At 43.6% G+C, this 16725-nt stretch overlaps 1 protein-coding gene across 1 annotated transcript in view; it reads right to left on the bottom strand.

Moving 5' to 3' along the window:
• The window catches only part of LOC105933858 (phospholipid phosphatase-related protein type 4), a 100960-nt gene that overhangs the window by 62979 nt on the left and 21256 nt on the right, over window positions 1-16725 (bottom strand). Inside the window, exons 3-4 of the mRNA XM_036137829.1 lie at window positions 3549-3678; window positions 1577-1772 (exon numbers count right to left, since the gene is read on the bottom strand). Of these exons, the coding sequence (XP_035993722.1) occupies window positions 1577-1772; window positions 3549-3678 (326 nt within the window). The remainder of the gene's footprint in view (window positions 1-1576; window positions 1773-3548; window positions 3679-16725) is intronic.

The following is a 16725-nucleotide window of genomic DNA, read 5'->3' as shown; positions in this document are numbered from 1 at the left end:
CTACCAGGATAGCTTACTCAAAAACATTTCAAATAAGACAAACATTAAATATATACCGATCCCTGGACAGTGATTACAAACAAAAAAGACGGCCGATGACTCCATGACCGCCGCACAGGAAAAAAACCCAAAGCTTACCGTTCGATCAACTCGGCCCGTTTTCCGGTCTTTTTAAGCCCTCGACACTCAAGCCATCGTTTGAGCTGAAGGTTGGTGTGTTCTTCGACAGTGCGACCAGTAAACCGTGCGCCTGGGACATCGTCTTGGGAAAGTTTAATGGCTGCAAAGTCGGTCATATCGCTGGTTCTGTTGCGTGTAGTTGCTACGGGCGTTCTCTACCTGTGTGCCCTACCTAAGCGGCAAAAGGGGCGTTGCTCTTGAGACGGTGACGTCACTTGAGCGGTACGCTATTGAAAGATGGTCTTAATTCAGATAAACAGCATTAGATAGTGATGTTCTCTGGATGTTCATTTAATTTCTGTTAATAAATTCTTGAACTTGAAGAACTTGTCAGTCCTTTATTCTGTGTGTGCAGAGTTTGCAGGTTTTTCTTTCTTTCTTCCTATGTCTGAGGCAGGAAGAAAGATGAAGAAGGGGTGGCAGGCCCCCTCAAGGGCTCCAGCAAGAAGAAGCAGACAGAAGCTTTGTCCTGTGGAAGGAAAGTTTTATGGCAACAGAGAACTCCTGCTGAGAGGGGAGGTCCTTTGTGCCTGTGAGGGTCCCAACTCATGTTGCTCCCAATCCAGTCTGATTTTAGGACCCTACTGAATTTTACACAGGATAAGTATGCACTGTTGTCAGACTGGCAGGCACTATACATACTTAAATTTCTGCTTATTTGTTGCTGTAATAAAAACTGACTGCTAAAGCGAGTTGTTTGTTCAGTACCCAAAATAGGTACTGTTGTGTACTGGTACTGATTTCCAGGCACTGGGAATCAGTACCACATTGGTTCAGCTGTGAAAGGTAGCCATCCCGAGTGACAAGTCACCCATCTGATGTTACTGACTGATACTGGGTTTTAATAAAAGTTTTTCCCCAAAAAAGCAAATTTGAAAAAAACCTGAAAGCTAGGTGGTGATTATCATTTCAGTTCCGGGAATATTCATGATTCTAAATTGGCGAATAATTATCACCACCAACCCAGTTTGGCAGATTAATTAAAATAAATAGCCTTGTCACAGCTGACTGTATTCTCACTGTACAAATCCTTACTTCAATCATGACTCATGGCAGCATCTGTAGCAAACTGATTTTGGAGACAACTCTGTAAGAAACCTCTTTTTCATATACACATAACATACAGTATACTCATGTAGACATATATAATGTGTAACTAAACAATTTATATAATGTTGACTTCTCATTACATGATTGTTAGTGAACTGCGAACAAAGGGGTGATGCTGTGTGTACCCAAAGACTCAAATGACAAGACTGAACCCTGTGTGAATCAATGTGACCAACAAGACAATGAACAAGACAAATAATCCCCACACTCCCACAAACATCCTCTGACATCCTGAATGGCTCACAAAGCAATCCACAGTCACTCCCACAGTGAAACAAAACCTCACCTCCCAGCGTTGATGAGTCCTACGTCTTGTCCAGAGCAGATATCCTCCAGAATAAAAGCTTCATCACAGCTGGACATGTTAATGTGGGTCAAATTGGGTTTGCACACATCCAACCAGTAGGGTGTATGTTGCCCAGTGGACAGTTGAAGGATGTCTGTTATTAGTGCTGTCACACACAGGCCGAAGATGTGGACGCCTGTACAACAGTGCATTTAAAGTATGCCGGTGTTAATAATCATATGATGATATGAATCTTCAACACCTGCAGCTTTATAAAGATAGGGCCTGATCTTCAAAGATTCCAAATAAGAATCGCTAAATCTCTAGACAGAAATAAAACTGTGCAAGCAATAAGTGGGCGTGTTGCACCTGATCTTCAAAGATTGCGTGACCAATGGATAAGACGTGCAAAGCAGATTTAGTCCGCCCCTTTTAAATGAGTAAATTGTGTGTACAACAGGCAGTTTGGGAGCTTCCGTCAAAGAAAGAGGAGAATCAAATCCTTCACATAATTATTAAAAAATAAAGAAAAAAAAGGTTGTTTTGTCAGCAGCTGTTATGTAAATCAGATTTTTTTTTGTTATGTCTGAGTTTAATAAGAAAACATTACAGCTGACAAATCAGATACATTTCTGTTTATTATTATTCTACTGGTTTGTGTATCCATGACGCTGACCATGTCAAATGTGATAGCAGAGCAGAGCTTATCCAGCCACCACTGACTGAAAACCCTCCCTCCGGTCATTAGAGGTAATAATGCTAACTAATTACTAATTTATGAAAACTAATAAACATAAACATATCTGTCTAGGGTTTACCCCACCTCTCTCTCATTCCCACTGCCACGCCTGCACAGCACCTCCCCTCTTCCCTCCTCTAAAAGCAGCTCCGATCCAGTGAAATAGTATTTTCCCAGGATTTAACAGTCTTTACAGAACCTACCCAACACCCCCCCCCCCCCACACACACACACACAAATTGCTTTGCTCCTGATATTAATACTAGCTTTATACATGCTAATTAGTTTGCACATGTTTTAATATGTGCAAACCTTTTGAAGATCAGGCCCATATTGTACTATTAGTTTACTTTTTGCTGTTTGCCATCACATTTTTTCATGCCATTGAAAAACAGTTTAGTCCCTTTTGGCAATGAGCCACTGTTCTTCTCTGCCAGTTACAGTTTTGTTTTTTACAAACAAAAGGAAGATGTTTCTAATAAGTTACAGATATTATGCATATATTATCTACTGCACAGGAGAAGCAACACTCAATCCATCTAAAAGAAGGGACAGAGCTGACTGTAACTCTTGAGGAAGCTTAGATCCTTCAGTGTTTGCAGCAGGATAATGCAGGGGGCTGCAAGATACAAACGTTTACATGGTAACGGCGTAGGCGTATGCAGAGAGGGAATCTCTTAAAGCCATCATCTGTTGAGGTATCAGCATCAGAGCAACAAAGCTCAATAAGCTGATAAAGAAGGCTGGCTCTTTTATGTAACCTCTGGAGATGACTGTGCAAAGAAGGAGTCTACCTAAAATGAAGAACATTACAGACAACCCTGAGTATCCTTTTCACTAGACAGTCAGACAACAACAGAGTGTCTTCACTCAGAGACTTCTTCAGATTTGTTGTAATACTAACCGCTACAGAAGATCTTTTCTGCCCACAGAAAATTCTTTGAAGGAACTTGAAAAATAGGAATTACAACCATGTTCAATTTCACTCTAGGATTAATAAAGTATTTTATTGAATTTAAACCAAATTTGACACTAAGTTTCTGTCATTTGTCAAAACATTTCTGAAACGATGGAAAATTGTTCATTTACCCTCTGCTCTACCATTACCCTCTACCATCCACTGTTGTTTCTTTCTGCCTGTTAATGGTTTTAGGTTTCCTACAGACACTAGGAAGATGTTTCTAATCAGTTGTTGACACAATGAATATTGACACAATGAATATATTTTCCTACCTATAAAACGGACAGCTCTGCGAATGTAGGAGTTGAAATTACATCCTGCAGCATTGATGTTGGCCTCAGTCTGAGCGGTTGATGACCTCCTGGACAGATAGCAGTACAGGATGGCTTCTCCTATCAGGATCTACACACACAAAAAAGTTTGTAAGACAGATTTTTTATGACTGCTGATAAAATGAAAAATGGCTTGCACTTGTATAGCGCTTTAACTAGTCATTCACCCATTCACACCCTGACGACAGTGTTATTAGCCACAACTGTTTTGGGGCAGACTGACTGTTTTGATGCGAGGCTGCCATACATCGGCACCACCGGGCCCTCTGACCACTGCCAGCAGGCAATCGGGTGAAGTGTCTTGCCCAAAGACAACGACTGACACGGATTGGGTGGAATGGATTGAACCAGTAACCCACCAATTGCAGGACGAACTCCCCAACTTCTGCGCCACTGTCGCCCAAAACTGTTAAGATAATACAATACCTAAGTTGAACACTGATAAGTTTAGGACTTTTGGTTCTTCTTGTTGAAGTGTTGGAGATAACCAAACAGCATGCCCTGCACCTTCATTACACTAATTATGTATCTTCCTTTCATTGCAATGGTGCAGGTCATAATACCACTAAAAAATTACTCATCATTATGGAACCAGGACCAGCTTTACTAAGCAAAAACATAATTGCTAAATTACAGTCATATCCCACATTTAAGTGGGTTCAGTAGCATTAACCATGCAGGGGTGCCATCACAAATTTTGGGCCCCATGACAAAAAATAAAAATCCTTCTACAATTACAATTTTCTTTCTTGGGGCACCTGCCTGGTAGTGGCCCTTGGAATTGTCCTAACCTTTCCCTCCTATACAACGTCCCTGAACTATGGAAGTTAAAAACTTTAGTCACACTGTTTGATGTCTATGAATTGAATCTGTGTCTGTATGATTCAATTGAATTGACTCTGCAAAGTGTCTTGAGATGACATCTTGTAAACTGGCACTATATAAACTGGTTTGATTTGATCTTGCCAGTGCTGATGTATTGAAAAAGGTTTATGGGGGTTTAAACGTGAGCAACTGAAAGGGATTTTGTGGACCATCAAGTCCTATCACATCTTTGAAGTATGTGTTTCTTATGCACATCTGTGGATATATCAACTCATGGGAGTCAGAAACATTGATCTAAATTACTGGATTGGACATCATATGACTAGAGCATTATGCACATGTGCCATTGCTATGCATTGAGTCTGGAAAGTTACATGCTGCAAGAAACCAAACAAATAAGCTCAAAAAGGGAAACAATGTTTCACCATTAATTGCCAACAGTATAACAAGGTCCAAGAGGATCACATTTCAGAGCTTAGTAAAACAGTTTCCCTGGCTGGGAAGTGTAAAGTGTCTCTCAAGGATCCAACTAGGGAGGACCTTTATTGTTCCTTATTTTTTTAACTGACCTTGCTACAATATTCATCTCTGCTTTTTCACTGCTAGTTGTATACAAAACTTGCCTTTATGTTTCTAATAGAGTTTTAGCTCATTTAAATAAATAATAAATAGATCAATATTTACTTGGCAAATTCAGAAGCTTTGTACAAAACACTACTTTGTTGTTCTTGTATCATAGTCTCATTAACCTATTGGGAATAGTTAGGACTGTAGGATGTTTAGGAGGATTCACTGGAACACTTCATCCTTACAGATACTCTGTTTAGAGAGCGAGGCCAGACACAGTAGAACAGTTTATGATGTTTTAATGAGTAGGCACACACCTACATGTATACAGCATGCTTTCTCATGGATTTGCAGTTTACAGGTTGTCCTTACGCTATAATTGTTCTTTATTGTCTGTATTAATTCTTTCTGCGTGAGATCTGAAATACAGAAAGACAATATAGCCCTATATGAGAAGCTGGTTTAATAAAGACACACTAGCTTAGATTTAGCTTAGAGTTGAATGACTATTAGCAAGTCAGTTAGAACATCAATACTCAATCAAGTAAAGTGCTTTATTTGTCATTATACATACAAAGTACATACAATAAAATTACATAGATCAGATGGAGGGTTAGCCTGAGCCACTGCCACTAATGGCCGACCTGACCAGCATGTCTGGTGGTAGGGGAAACCAGAGCTCCTGGAGGAAACCTACGCAGACATGGGGAGAACATTCAAAACTCCAGAAAGCCTCCCTGCTGGGATCTTATTGGCAAGAGTGCTAACCACTGCGCCCAACACCTTCACAGACTTCAAAACATGTAATGTTAGCATAAATATTTGCGCCAAACTTTACTACCTCATTTGCATATGAAACAAATTAATTTGGGATAGTTAACCTCTCATTATAACTCACCTTCTTCACAAACACAGACTGACATCAATGTAATAGAACATTAACTGCTGTAACTGCTGTGACTGCCGTAAACAACTCACTATGTTTCAAAGGACCTCTTAGCTGTCCAACAAGGTGCCTGTGTAAAAGAAATAAACTCTTTCCTAAGCCCTAAACAATTTCAGCAAGAACAATGCAGTAACAGTAGGGAATTTACAACAGTATCCTTATTTAAAATATTGCAATATTGTTTGGGTGAGTACAGCCACCCTCAGAATAGCATATTATGTAAGAACTACAAAATTCCCAAATATGCTGTTAGAGTCTTGGTACTGGGTTTGTCACTATTAGGAATGTCAGGCAGCTGGACCAGATGAGCCACCGGCCGTAGGTATGTCCTTTCCGCTACTTGAACCTTGGCTGACTGAACACATCCATCTGTGCTCTCTATCACCTTGACAACCTTCCCAACAGACCACTGTGCTCTCGGAAACCGGGGATGGATGATCATTGCAACCGTACCCCGGACAAGATCATCACTTGGGGTAGGGAGGCTTCCTGCGCCCCATCAGCAGCATGTAAGGCGTGACTGAATCAGGGTCTGCTATGTCTGACGAGACATAGCCCAATGTCTTGGAATTAAGGATACCCTCAAACTCGATCACAAAGGTGAGCAGGGCATCTTCATAGAGAAACTGTGCCAACAACTACCAGAAGAACTTTCTTGACTGACTGGATTTAACATTTCCAAGCCCCACCGAAGTGAGGTGCTGCTGGTGGGTTGAATTGGAACTTGATCTGTGTCTTGGCTAGCCTCCTCTGTAGCTCTGGGACCATAGCTGCAAATGCCTCTTTAAGCTCTCTCAGCTGCTCGGAAATTAGTCCCCTGGTCTGAGTACAGATCAGCAAGGGTTTGTCTTTGTTGATAAACAAAGATGCTTTTCTTCTTAGCGCTAGAAGAAAAGCGTCTGCATCAAGACCTTTTAGCAGGTCCAGATGGACACAATGCATTGTAAGGCATTTGAAGATCACTCCCCAACTTTGATGGCATATGGACCAAAACGGTCTACTCCTGTAGAGTAGTAGGTGGGCTTCAGAAATCTCAGGCGGGCTGGAGGTAGGTCTGCCATGTTGGGAACCGAGTGCTTCCCTCTCCATTTGATGCACTCCAGACATGTCTTTTGACATTTCTTCACAGCCTCCTCACCCGTAGAATCCAATACTGCTGCCTAAGCTCGGAGAAGACTGTATCAGGACCTAGGTGGAGCAGACGAGCATCGGTGTCCCTGATCAGAAGTCTTGTGGCAGTATGCCTAGGCTAAAGCACGACAGGGTGGATTTCACTAGGGTCAGACTATGCGCCTAAGTCAACCTCCAACTCTGATGAGGCCTGACTCTGAGTCCACTTCAGGAGCGAGAGAACTAAGCTTGCTGCTAGGGGCACAGGATTACCAGCCTTTAGGCACTTTACTTCTTCAGGAAAACTCTCTGCCGGGCTGGACTTTAATATGTGGAATTCAGCGTGATGGAGATCAGGAGGAATAATCCCATATATATATGTGTGTGTGTGTGTGTGTGTGTGTGTGTGTGTGTGTGTGTGTGTGTGTGTGTCAGGATGCAGCTTGTAGGCTGCATGCTGAGCCTCCCTTCCTCTCTCTCTTCCCTGCGCAGCCTGATTGGTTCCACCTGTCAGGCTGTAATTATCCCTGATTTGTTTCCACCTGTTGTCACCTCTATATATACCCACCTCATTCTGTTCTCCTTGCCGGTCCGTAGTGTTCAACTCCTGCTCAGTCTCAGCCAGAAATCCTGTGTCAGCTTTGTTTTTGTTTAGTCAGCCTGAAGACTTTTCCTCAGCTTTATTTTATTCAGTCACTGCCAGACACTGCTTCAGCTCTGTTCCAGCTCACCCTCGGCCAGAGACTCCATTCCAGCCCAGCCTCAGCCAGAGACTCTGTTCCAGCTAAGTCACAGCCAGAGACTCCACTCCAACATATATATATATATATATATATATATATATATATATATATATATATATATATATATATATATATATATATATCCAAATAAAGTGATAGTGACTTATGCAAGAACAGTGCAAAGAATGCATACATTTCAGTTAAAGAGGGGAGTGTCTGAATCACTGAGGGAGGCGTTGTAGAGATTGATGACCACAGGCAGGAATTATTTCCTGTGGCACTCTGTGGTGCATCTGGATAAGAGGAGTCTTCTGCTGAAGGAGCTCCTCTGCTGGGCCAGTGTGTCATGGAGAGGGTTTGAGACATTGTCTAAGATGGACTGGAGCCTGGACAGCATCCTCCTCTCTGCCATGGTCGTCAGAGTGTCCAGTTCCTCACCCACAACACCACAGGCCTTCCTGATCAGTTTGTTTAGTCTGTTGTTGTCAGCGACCCTCAGCCCGCTGCCCCAGCATGTGACAGCAAAGAAGAGCGTGCTGGCAACAACAGACTCATAAAACATCCTCAGCAGATGTTAAAGGACTGCAACCTCCTCAGGAAAAAGAGTCGGCTTTGGCCCTTTTTGTAGACTGCCTCGGTGTTTCTAGTCCAGTCCAGCTTATTGTTAAAGTACACTCCCAGGTACTTATACTCCTCCACAGTGTCAACAGGGACCCCCTGGATGGAAACAGGGGTCACAGGTGTTTTTGTCCTCGGATCAGCAGCCTCCCCATAAAGCAACAGGTGTGTAGCTTTAACCAGGTCTGCCCTGAACTGAGAGGTCAGGCTGTGGATCTGCCGAGCATGTCTGTGTAAGGCCACAGAAGGTGGTCTGTTTGAGTTCAGTGCGATCTGCTGAGTTGACAGAATCTGAAGCTGAAGGCCATTCACGAGGTGGAGAGTATAGGAAAGCTGGACCTTTGATCCATCGGCTTGGAGTGGCTAGCTTGGCTAGGGTCTTACCCCTTGTTAAGTCATCAGCAGGGTTACTGGTTGTGTCTACATAATGGCAAGTGTGTGAGGCAGTCAGATCTTGGATCTCTGAGACCCTGATTCCAACAAAGATCTTGAACCTGCAGGATTCAGATGTCAGCCAACTCAAGACTGTACTTGAATCAGTCCAAAGGTAAGTCTTTTTGATTTTCAAAGTGAGCTATCGATGTATAAGGGCAGACAGCTTAGCTCTGGTTAGGGCACAGAGCTCTAAACGTGGCATTGACTGATGTCATTTTGGGGCTACTCTCGACCTGACCATTACAAAGGAGACGTGGACTATGTTGCTGACTGTAGTCAAGTAGGCAACCAGTCCATACGCCTGTTCTGAGGCATCAGAGAAAATGTGAAGATTGTACTCTGCATCTTCTATTGTGGCTTCTGGTGGAGCATATGTTTTGGGAAAAGATACACTTCCCAGTTCAGGGAGCTCTCTCTCCCAACTTGACCAGGCCTTGATGATCTTGGGTGTAGGGTTAAGGTGATCCCAGTTCCTCTTCTTTGTCCACACCTTTTACACGAGGACTTTAGCTCTTGTTGTGTATGGGATGATGATCCCAAGATGATGATCCTGTTTGACTCCCAAGGTGAGTCTTAAGAACTTAAGAGTTAAGTTGGCTGTCTTAACCTCATAATCAGATGCAGGAGGAAGGATCCTGCATGCCAAAAATAGTTTTGTTGTATTTCTCCTCAGCCTGTACAGAGACGACAACCCCAGATTCCGCTAAAAAGCCAGCAGAATGACCCGCTGTGAAATTTAAAGAAGAACCCGTGCTCAAATTGGACTGCATCCAAGTCAGAGACTGTCTGCGGGACATCAGGCTTCCGACCCCGACCACATGGTGCTGAAGAGCTAAGCACTAGCCTGCCAAAAATAAGCCAACAACTTCCCTCCTTCAACGCTCCTTCCGTGAATGGTCAAACTGGACAGAACTGACACGAGACAAAAGACAGGTTTGGACAGGGAGTTGAGGGGGAAGTAAAAAGTTTTATTGGTAAATGTCTGTAACTCGGACACATAATGCTTTAGAACAAAGGACTAACAGGTAGCTCACGCTAGCCTTAATGCTATTAGCCTCGCAAACATCCGGTCCCGGACATTTCAAAAGGAGTTTGTTTTAAAGCATAAAAGCTTAACTGTTCTGCTCGGCCATCCTTCGATGGTGCTATGAGCCTTATTCCCACATCAATATGGTATATTAATGCCGGTTTTCAAGGCAATTTTGAACTATAGACTTTAACCAGGTTAGCGCCGATCGCTGCAGCGACCCCTAGCGCCCGGAGGTAGAATCGCATAAACAAAGGCAAGCGATTGTGAATTAAATGATTTTACAGGACAAACCGGTCCTCAGAATGTTATTTCATCAAATAATGTTTTGTTTAACTTGGGCTTTGCATTGTGACTGGATTGAAACACATGCCAAATATTTTTAACTCCATTCCATGTTGTTGTTTTTTAATCAGATCTGCAGTGAACAAGGATTCACCAAATTATTCTGATTATGACCAACCACTTTTGTTTGTCTTTTGTTTGTTTTTGCATGTAAATAGTTCCTTAAGTTAGCTATAGTTTAGTTATGTTTCACTAGCCTAGTAGAGAGGATTTGTTAATCGAAATATTGTGTTAATTCAGATAAACAGCATTACATAGTGATGTTCTCTGGATGTTAATTGTATTTCTGTTATTAAATTCTTGGACTTGAAAAGAAGTTGTCTCTCCTTTATTCTATGTGTGTGCAGGTTTTGCTGTTAAAAGATCGCTAGTGCTCAAATTCATTCATTCATCGGAGCCGTGCACTGGAAAACTGAACGTCTGAGCCGTGTTCTGGGGAAAACAAACTGACGGAAAGTCTATGGGCTGACTGTAACAAAAACCAGGTTGAAAGGAGTCTTCAGGCTGACGGTAACAAAACGGACCTGACAAGAATACTGGCAGAGAACTGAGCGGGAGTGAACGCTATGGACCAGCGACGGGAACAGAAAGAGGTGAGTCTTATAAAGCGGTGGAAACAGGTGGAAGCAGTTGCGGGTTAATTGCAGCCTGCCAGGTGAAACTGATCAGGATGCGCAGGAACAAGAGAGAGGGAGAGAGGCTCAGCATGCAGCCAATAAGCTGCATCCTGACAGTACCCCCCCAAGGCCGGACACCGGACGGCCCAGAATCCCCACGCCGGGCGGGTGGAGGGGGCCCAGGAAGGCGGGCAAGAGTCGAAACCGAACACTGAGGGACCAAAGAGCCAGCAAACACGAGGAACCAAAAGGGGCCAGAGAACACGGGGAACCAAAGAACTAGAGAACACTGGGGAACCAAGGAACTAGAGAACAGCGGGGAACCAAGGAACAGCGGGGAACCAAGGAGCTAGAGAACACGGGGAACCAAGGAGCTAGAGAACACTGATGTGCCAAAGCAAAACCAGGGCGCGGCACATCAGGGAAAGGCACGAACGCTTGACTGCGCCGGGGGAAAGAGCGAGCGCTTGACAGCGCCAGGGGAAAGAGCGAGCGCAACACAGCGCCAAAGGGAAGGATCGGGCGTATGGAAACGCCAAAAGGGAAGGATCGGGCGTATGGAAACGCCAAAAGGGAAGGATCGGGCGTATGGAAACGCCAAAAGGGAAGGATCGGGCATATGGAAACGCCAAAGGGGAAGGAACGGGCGTATGGAAACGCCAAGGGGAAGGAACGGGCGTATGGAAACGCCAAGGGGAAGGAACGGGCGTATGGAAACGCCAAGGGGAAGGAACGGGCGTATGGAAACGCCAAAGGGAAGGAACGGGCGTACTTAACGCCAAAGGGAAGGAACGGGCGTACTTAACGCCAAAGGGAAGGAACGGGCGCACGACAGCGCCAAAGGGAAGGAACGGGCGCACGACAACGCCAGAGGGAAGAACAGGCGTACGACAACGCCAGAGGGAAGAACAGGCGTACGACAACGCCAGAGGGAAGAACAGGCGTGCGACAACGCCAGAGGGAAGAACAGGCGTGCGACAACGCCAGAGGGACACCCGCCGGGGCGTGAGGGAAACACCGGGGCTTGGGGAAAAGAACGCCGGGGCGTGGGGAGAACACCGGGGCGCGAGGAAAGAGAACACCGGGACGCGAGGAAAAACGCCGGGGCGCAAGGAAGGAGATTGCCGGGGCGCAAAGGGAACGCCGGGGCACCAGGGAAACAGGAATATCTAAAACACCAGGGAACAAGAACGGAGGGCGTACTAATACGCCGGGGAACCGAGAAAAGAGGGCGTCCTAACACGCCGGGGAACCGAGAATCAGAGGGCGTCCTAACACGCTGGGGAAATCTTTGAATCACTGGCTCTTTAGCACATAATGGCACCTTGCCCAGTGTTGGTCGTGTCCACCTCCACAATTAATTGTAATTTCCAAAGAGAAATTATTCCAGACTGCAACGTTTCACACCAATCACTGTGGGCTCATCCACTTCGTCCTTAGATGCTTGACGCAGAATCAGTTTGTGCAAGCAGGGTGTGCAGGACAGGGGCAGAAATTAACAGGGTCTTGAGTCTTTTGAAGGCTTGATCTGCTTGGTCAGTCCAGGCGAACCTGATCTTGACGGAGATCAGGTTATGGAGAGAGGAGGCAATTTGACGGGAATTCAGGATGAAACATCTGTAAAAATTTGCAAACCCCGGAAATCTCTGAATCTGTTTCCAGTCTGTGGGAGTTGGCCAATCCTGGACCACAGAGATATCAGCGGTATCCATGGCAAGATCCAAATAGCCTAGCTTATGACTTTAAAAAGCTCAAATGAGCTGTATACAGTAGCAGCAGTGATGGGACAGATGAGGAGGACAGATGGGATCGAGAAGGGAACATAGAGGGAGACAGGAGGGAAAGAAAAGAGAGAGATCACTGAGGACTGAAAGGAAAAATAAATGAGGGAAGAGAGGAAATAAAGAGGGCAGATATAAGCCTAACTTATATTTTACTGACATTTTAGATTTGTTCTTAGAGATCCAAATTAAGTTTTCTTAATTTAGGTTTAAAGTCAAAGATTGTATTATGTCTACTGTCTAAATTAAATGATTCAATATCTCTTCCTATCATGAAATGGGAAGAGGATTTATCAGTCAGCTTTGAACAAAACATCTGGGCTCAGATATGTCTAAGAACTTTCAAAATGACTAGACACCGACATTTACAACTAATACAATACAATATCCTTCACAGAGTACAATTATACAGGTCAAAGATTATTCTAATATCTGTTCACAGTGCACAGGTAATAGTCCTGAATAATCATGCACTATGGGTATGTACACCTGCTCAGACGTTCTGGATCCAAATATGTAAGGACTTGTCAAAGTGCCTGAGTTTTAAAATTTCACCTTCCCGCTCAATTTGCTAGCTGGGTAACTTTGATAAGAGCACTTTAAAAAAAACAGTTTACATGTATTTCACTGCCTTATGTATTGCAAAGAAAACTATCCTCATAAATTGGAAAAGCAAAAAAAACCAGTATCAATCAGTATAGAGATCTGTTGTTGGATCATATTAGTCTTGAGACAGTATCTGCATCCGCATCAGATCGAGCTCTCTGGGCTTCTTTGATCAGCTCCATCACTTACTGGGGGTGGGGGACTGTGGGCTGTGTCCTGTAGGGCATGGAGGCTGATTTAGGGGGTGCCTGGGTCTTGGGGCTCTGCGTGGTGCCCGGAGTGGGGTGTTGGGTGGGTCCATTGCCTCCACCTGGTCTGGGCTTGGGGGGCCTCAGGGCGTCCTCCAGCAGCTGCTTGCGATGCTCTTGGGGGACGTTGGCGGACATGGGTTACTGACCTGGTAGCTATGCTGCCACTGGGTGGGTCTAGGGTGGGTCCAGGGCTCTGGGTTCCCGGAGTGTGTCGTCCTTGGGCAGGTGTCCTGGTGTAAGTATGTCGCCTGGCTTTTGGGCCGGTGTATGCCCAAGTATCTGGCTCTACTGGGGCCTCTGGTGTACCTGGTTTGACATGCCTGAGTCAAATAATCAGGTAATTAGCAGGACTCTGAAGAACCTGTCTAAATACTGAGGAGCTAATTGTGCCATTTGATTCAGGTGTGTGGGACCAGGGAAACCTCTAAAAGTTTCAGGACACAGGCCCTTAAGGACTGGAGCTTGACACCCCTGAATACATTATATTGCAAAAGTATTTGCTTAGCCATCCAAATTATTGGAATGAGGTGTTCCATTGGCTTCCATGGTCACAGGTGTATAAAACCTATGCATGCAGACTGTTTTCAGAAACATTTGTGAAAGAATGGGTTGCTCTCAGGAGCTCAGTGAATTCCAGTGTGAAGCTGTGATAGGATGCCACTTAGGCAACAAATCCAGTTGTCAACTTTCCTCGCTCCTAAATATTCTTCAGTCAACTGCTGTATCATAAGAAAGTGTTTGGAAATGACAGCAACTCAGCCACAAAGTGTTAGGCCACGTAAACTGACGGAGAAAGTTTAGTGGATACTGAAAAGCATAGAGCATAGAGGTTGCCAACTTTCTGCAGAGTCAATCACTACACGCTTCCAAACTTCATGTGGCCTTCAGATTAGCTCAACAGTGCAGAGAGCTTCATGGAATGGGTTTTCATGGCCGAGCAGCTGTATCCAAGCCCTACATCACCAAGTGCAATGCAAAGCGTTGGAGACACGTTGTTTAGAGTGACAACTCACGCTTCTCAATCTAAAAATCTGATGGACGAGTCTGAGTTTGGCGGTTGCCAGCAGAAGGGTGCTTGTCTGACTTCATTGTGCCAAGTGTAAAGTTTGGCAGAGGGGGGATTATGATGTGGGGTTGTTTTTCAGGAGCTGGGCTTGGCCCCTTAGTTCCAGTGAAAGGAGCTCAACCCGATAGAACACCTTTGGGATGAAATAGAGCGGAGACTAAAAGCCAGGCCTTGTCGTACAACATCAGTATGTGACCTCACAAATGTGTTTCTGGAAAAATGGTCAAAAATTCCCATAAACACACTCCTAAACTTTCTGGACAGCCTTCCCAGAAGAGTCGAGGGCAGGTGAGTGAATACATATACAATACAATATAGTGTATATTAGGTTTCTCAATGTACTGGAAACTAAATATTTTTTGTTATACACAGAGAAGAATAATCATTGATATGTATTAAGAAAAATCATAGCCAGTCTAAGATGAAAGCACACAGAACATTTTTGTTGTTGTTGTGATCTTTTCCATAATTTGGACAAAAGAGACTCTCAATGGAACTTTGCCTTATTTGTTATTGGCTGAATGAATGTACCGCTTAAAGCCTTGTTTTCTGGGAAAGAAGGATATCAAAGAATCAGCGAGGGTAAGTAAGCCTATGTCTTTAATATACAACTGTAATGATCCTGGCAGCTGACCCGTTTCTCAGTTTTCTCACCTGCTCAGTCTCCAACTCTCTGCAATTAACCGCCTCAGCTGCCCCAGAGCCGTTTACCCAAACAAGCCAGTTCTCGGTCAGGTTAGTGATCCAGCTTTGCTGATTTGTCACATCTAACTCCCATGATCACTAACCTGTTCCCTTGCCTCCAGGAGACTGCCAGCTGGTTAAGCGCAAGCAGCGCGTCCTGAGAGCCACACTCCTCCTCCCTTTAAATAAACAAAGCTCTTAATGTCACTGACCTGTTTCGGGTTGTCTTTGGGTCTGACTCCTGTACATTACAACAACAGTTACATTCTGTCTCTTATTTTAAATATGAGAAGCCATATTATAAACGATGACCAAAGTTTTATGAATACCGGGCTTGTTGAACTGCAACATAAGAACCTCATCCAGCTTTTTTGTATATTTGTGACAGCGCCCACCACCCACACACACACACACGGTTGTTTTATGTTTTTAATCCAATTTCACATTTTTAAAAGTAACACATGACAAGTATCAAAAGAAAAGTATTTATTGAACCTGAACGTTAAGGTGTGTTTTCCATTGATTGCATTCTTCAAAAAATTGCAATCACATCCAGATGTGGATGCAATTTGTTGAGCAACATCTGGACGTGTTCTACTGTCAGGCTGAAGTGACTATATCCACGTAAAACATACCGATTAGTAGTAACAATGACAGCAACTTAGGTCAAATTGACTTAACGTAGAGCAATTTGGATAAAGAGAATTGTAAAATCCTAGCTGAGTTGCTTTTATTAAAAATTTTTTACTGAAAACTTACATTTTAGTAGCAACATTGACAGCAACTTAGGTCAACGTGACTGTATAGAGAGATTTTGAAGAGCTTTTATTTTGAAATCCCACATCAGATGTGAATGATATTTGTTGAGCAACATCTGGAGGTGTTCTACTGTCATGTTGAAGTGACAGTATACACTGAAAACGTACCGTTCAAGGTTGACATTAATTTATGTCAAACTGACTTAACATAGAGATTTTGGAGGACTCTTATTTTGAAATTCTACATCGCGTAGATGGATTTCGATGAGTAACATCTCGAGATCTTGATCTGTCATCTGCAAGTGAAAGTAGTCACATGGGAAAACAAATTGTTTTAGTATCCCTGTGCAAATTCTCATTTATCCAGGTAATAGCAACAGCAAGCCTGTTTAAGCTTGTATGCTATTGTTTTAGTATTTATTTAGGCTAAACTCTGACCAGAATATATATTTCCGTATTCACCAGCAGACCTTAATAATAAAAAAAAATATTACATAAAGCTGAAAGAAATTATATAAACTAAGTGTAGTCGACATGTGTAAAAAGAAATAGTAGAATAGGCTGATGCACGTCAAACATCTTGCTTATATTTTGGAAAGTAGTCTCAGACATTAGGAACCACATCCGGTTTTGGGATATGAACAAACGAGACATTTTTCCGTTTCTGTTTAAAAGCTTTTTTGTTTTTTGTAACCCGAAATAGAAAATGAAATTCAAATCATTTTTCAAATTTTACTT

This window comes from Fundulus heteroclitus, chromosome 6 (assembly GCF_011125445.2).
Source record: "Fundulus heteroclitus isolate FHET01 chromosome 6, MU-UCD_Fhet_4.1, whole genome shotgun sequence".
NCBI lineage: Eukaryota > Metazoa > Chordata > Actinopteri > Cyprinodontiformes > Fundulidae > Fundulus > Fundulus heteroclitus.
The sequence above is the reverse complement of the archived record's forward strand: the minus strand, read 5'-3'. Positions and strand labels throughout refer to the sequence as shown.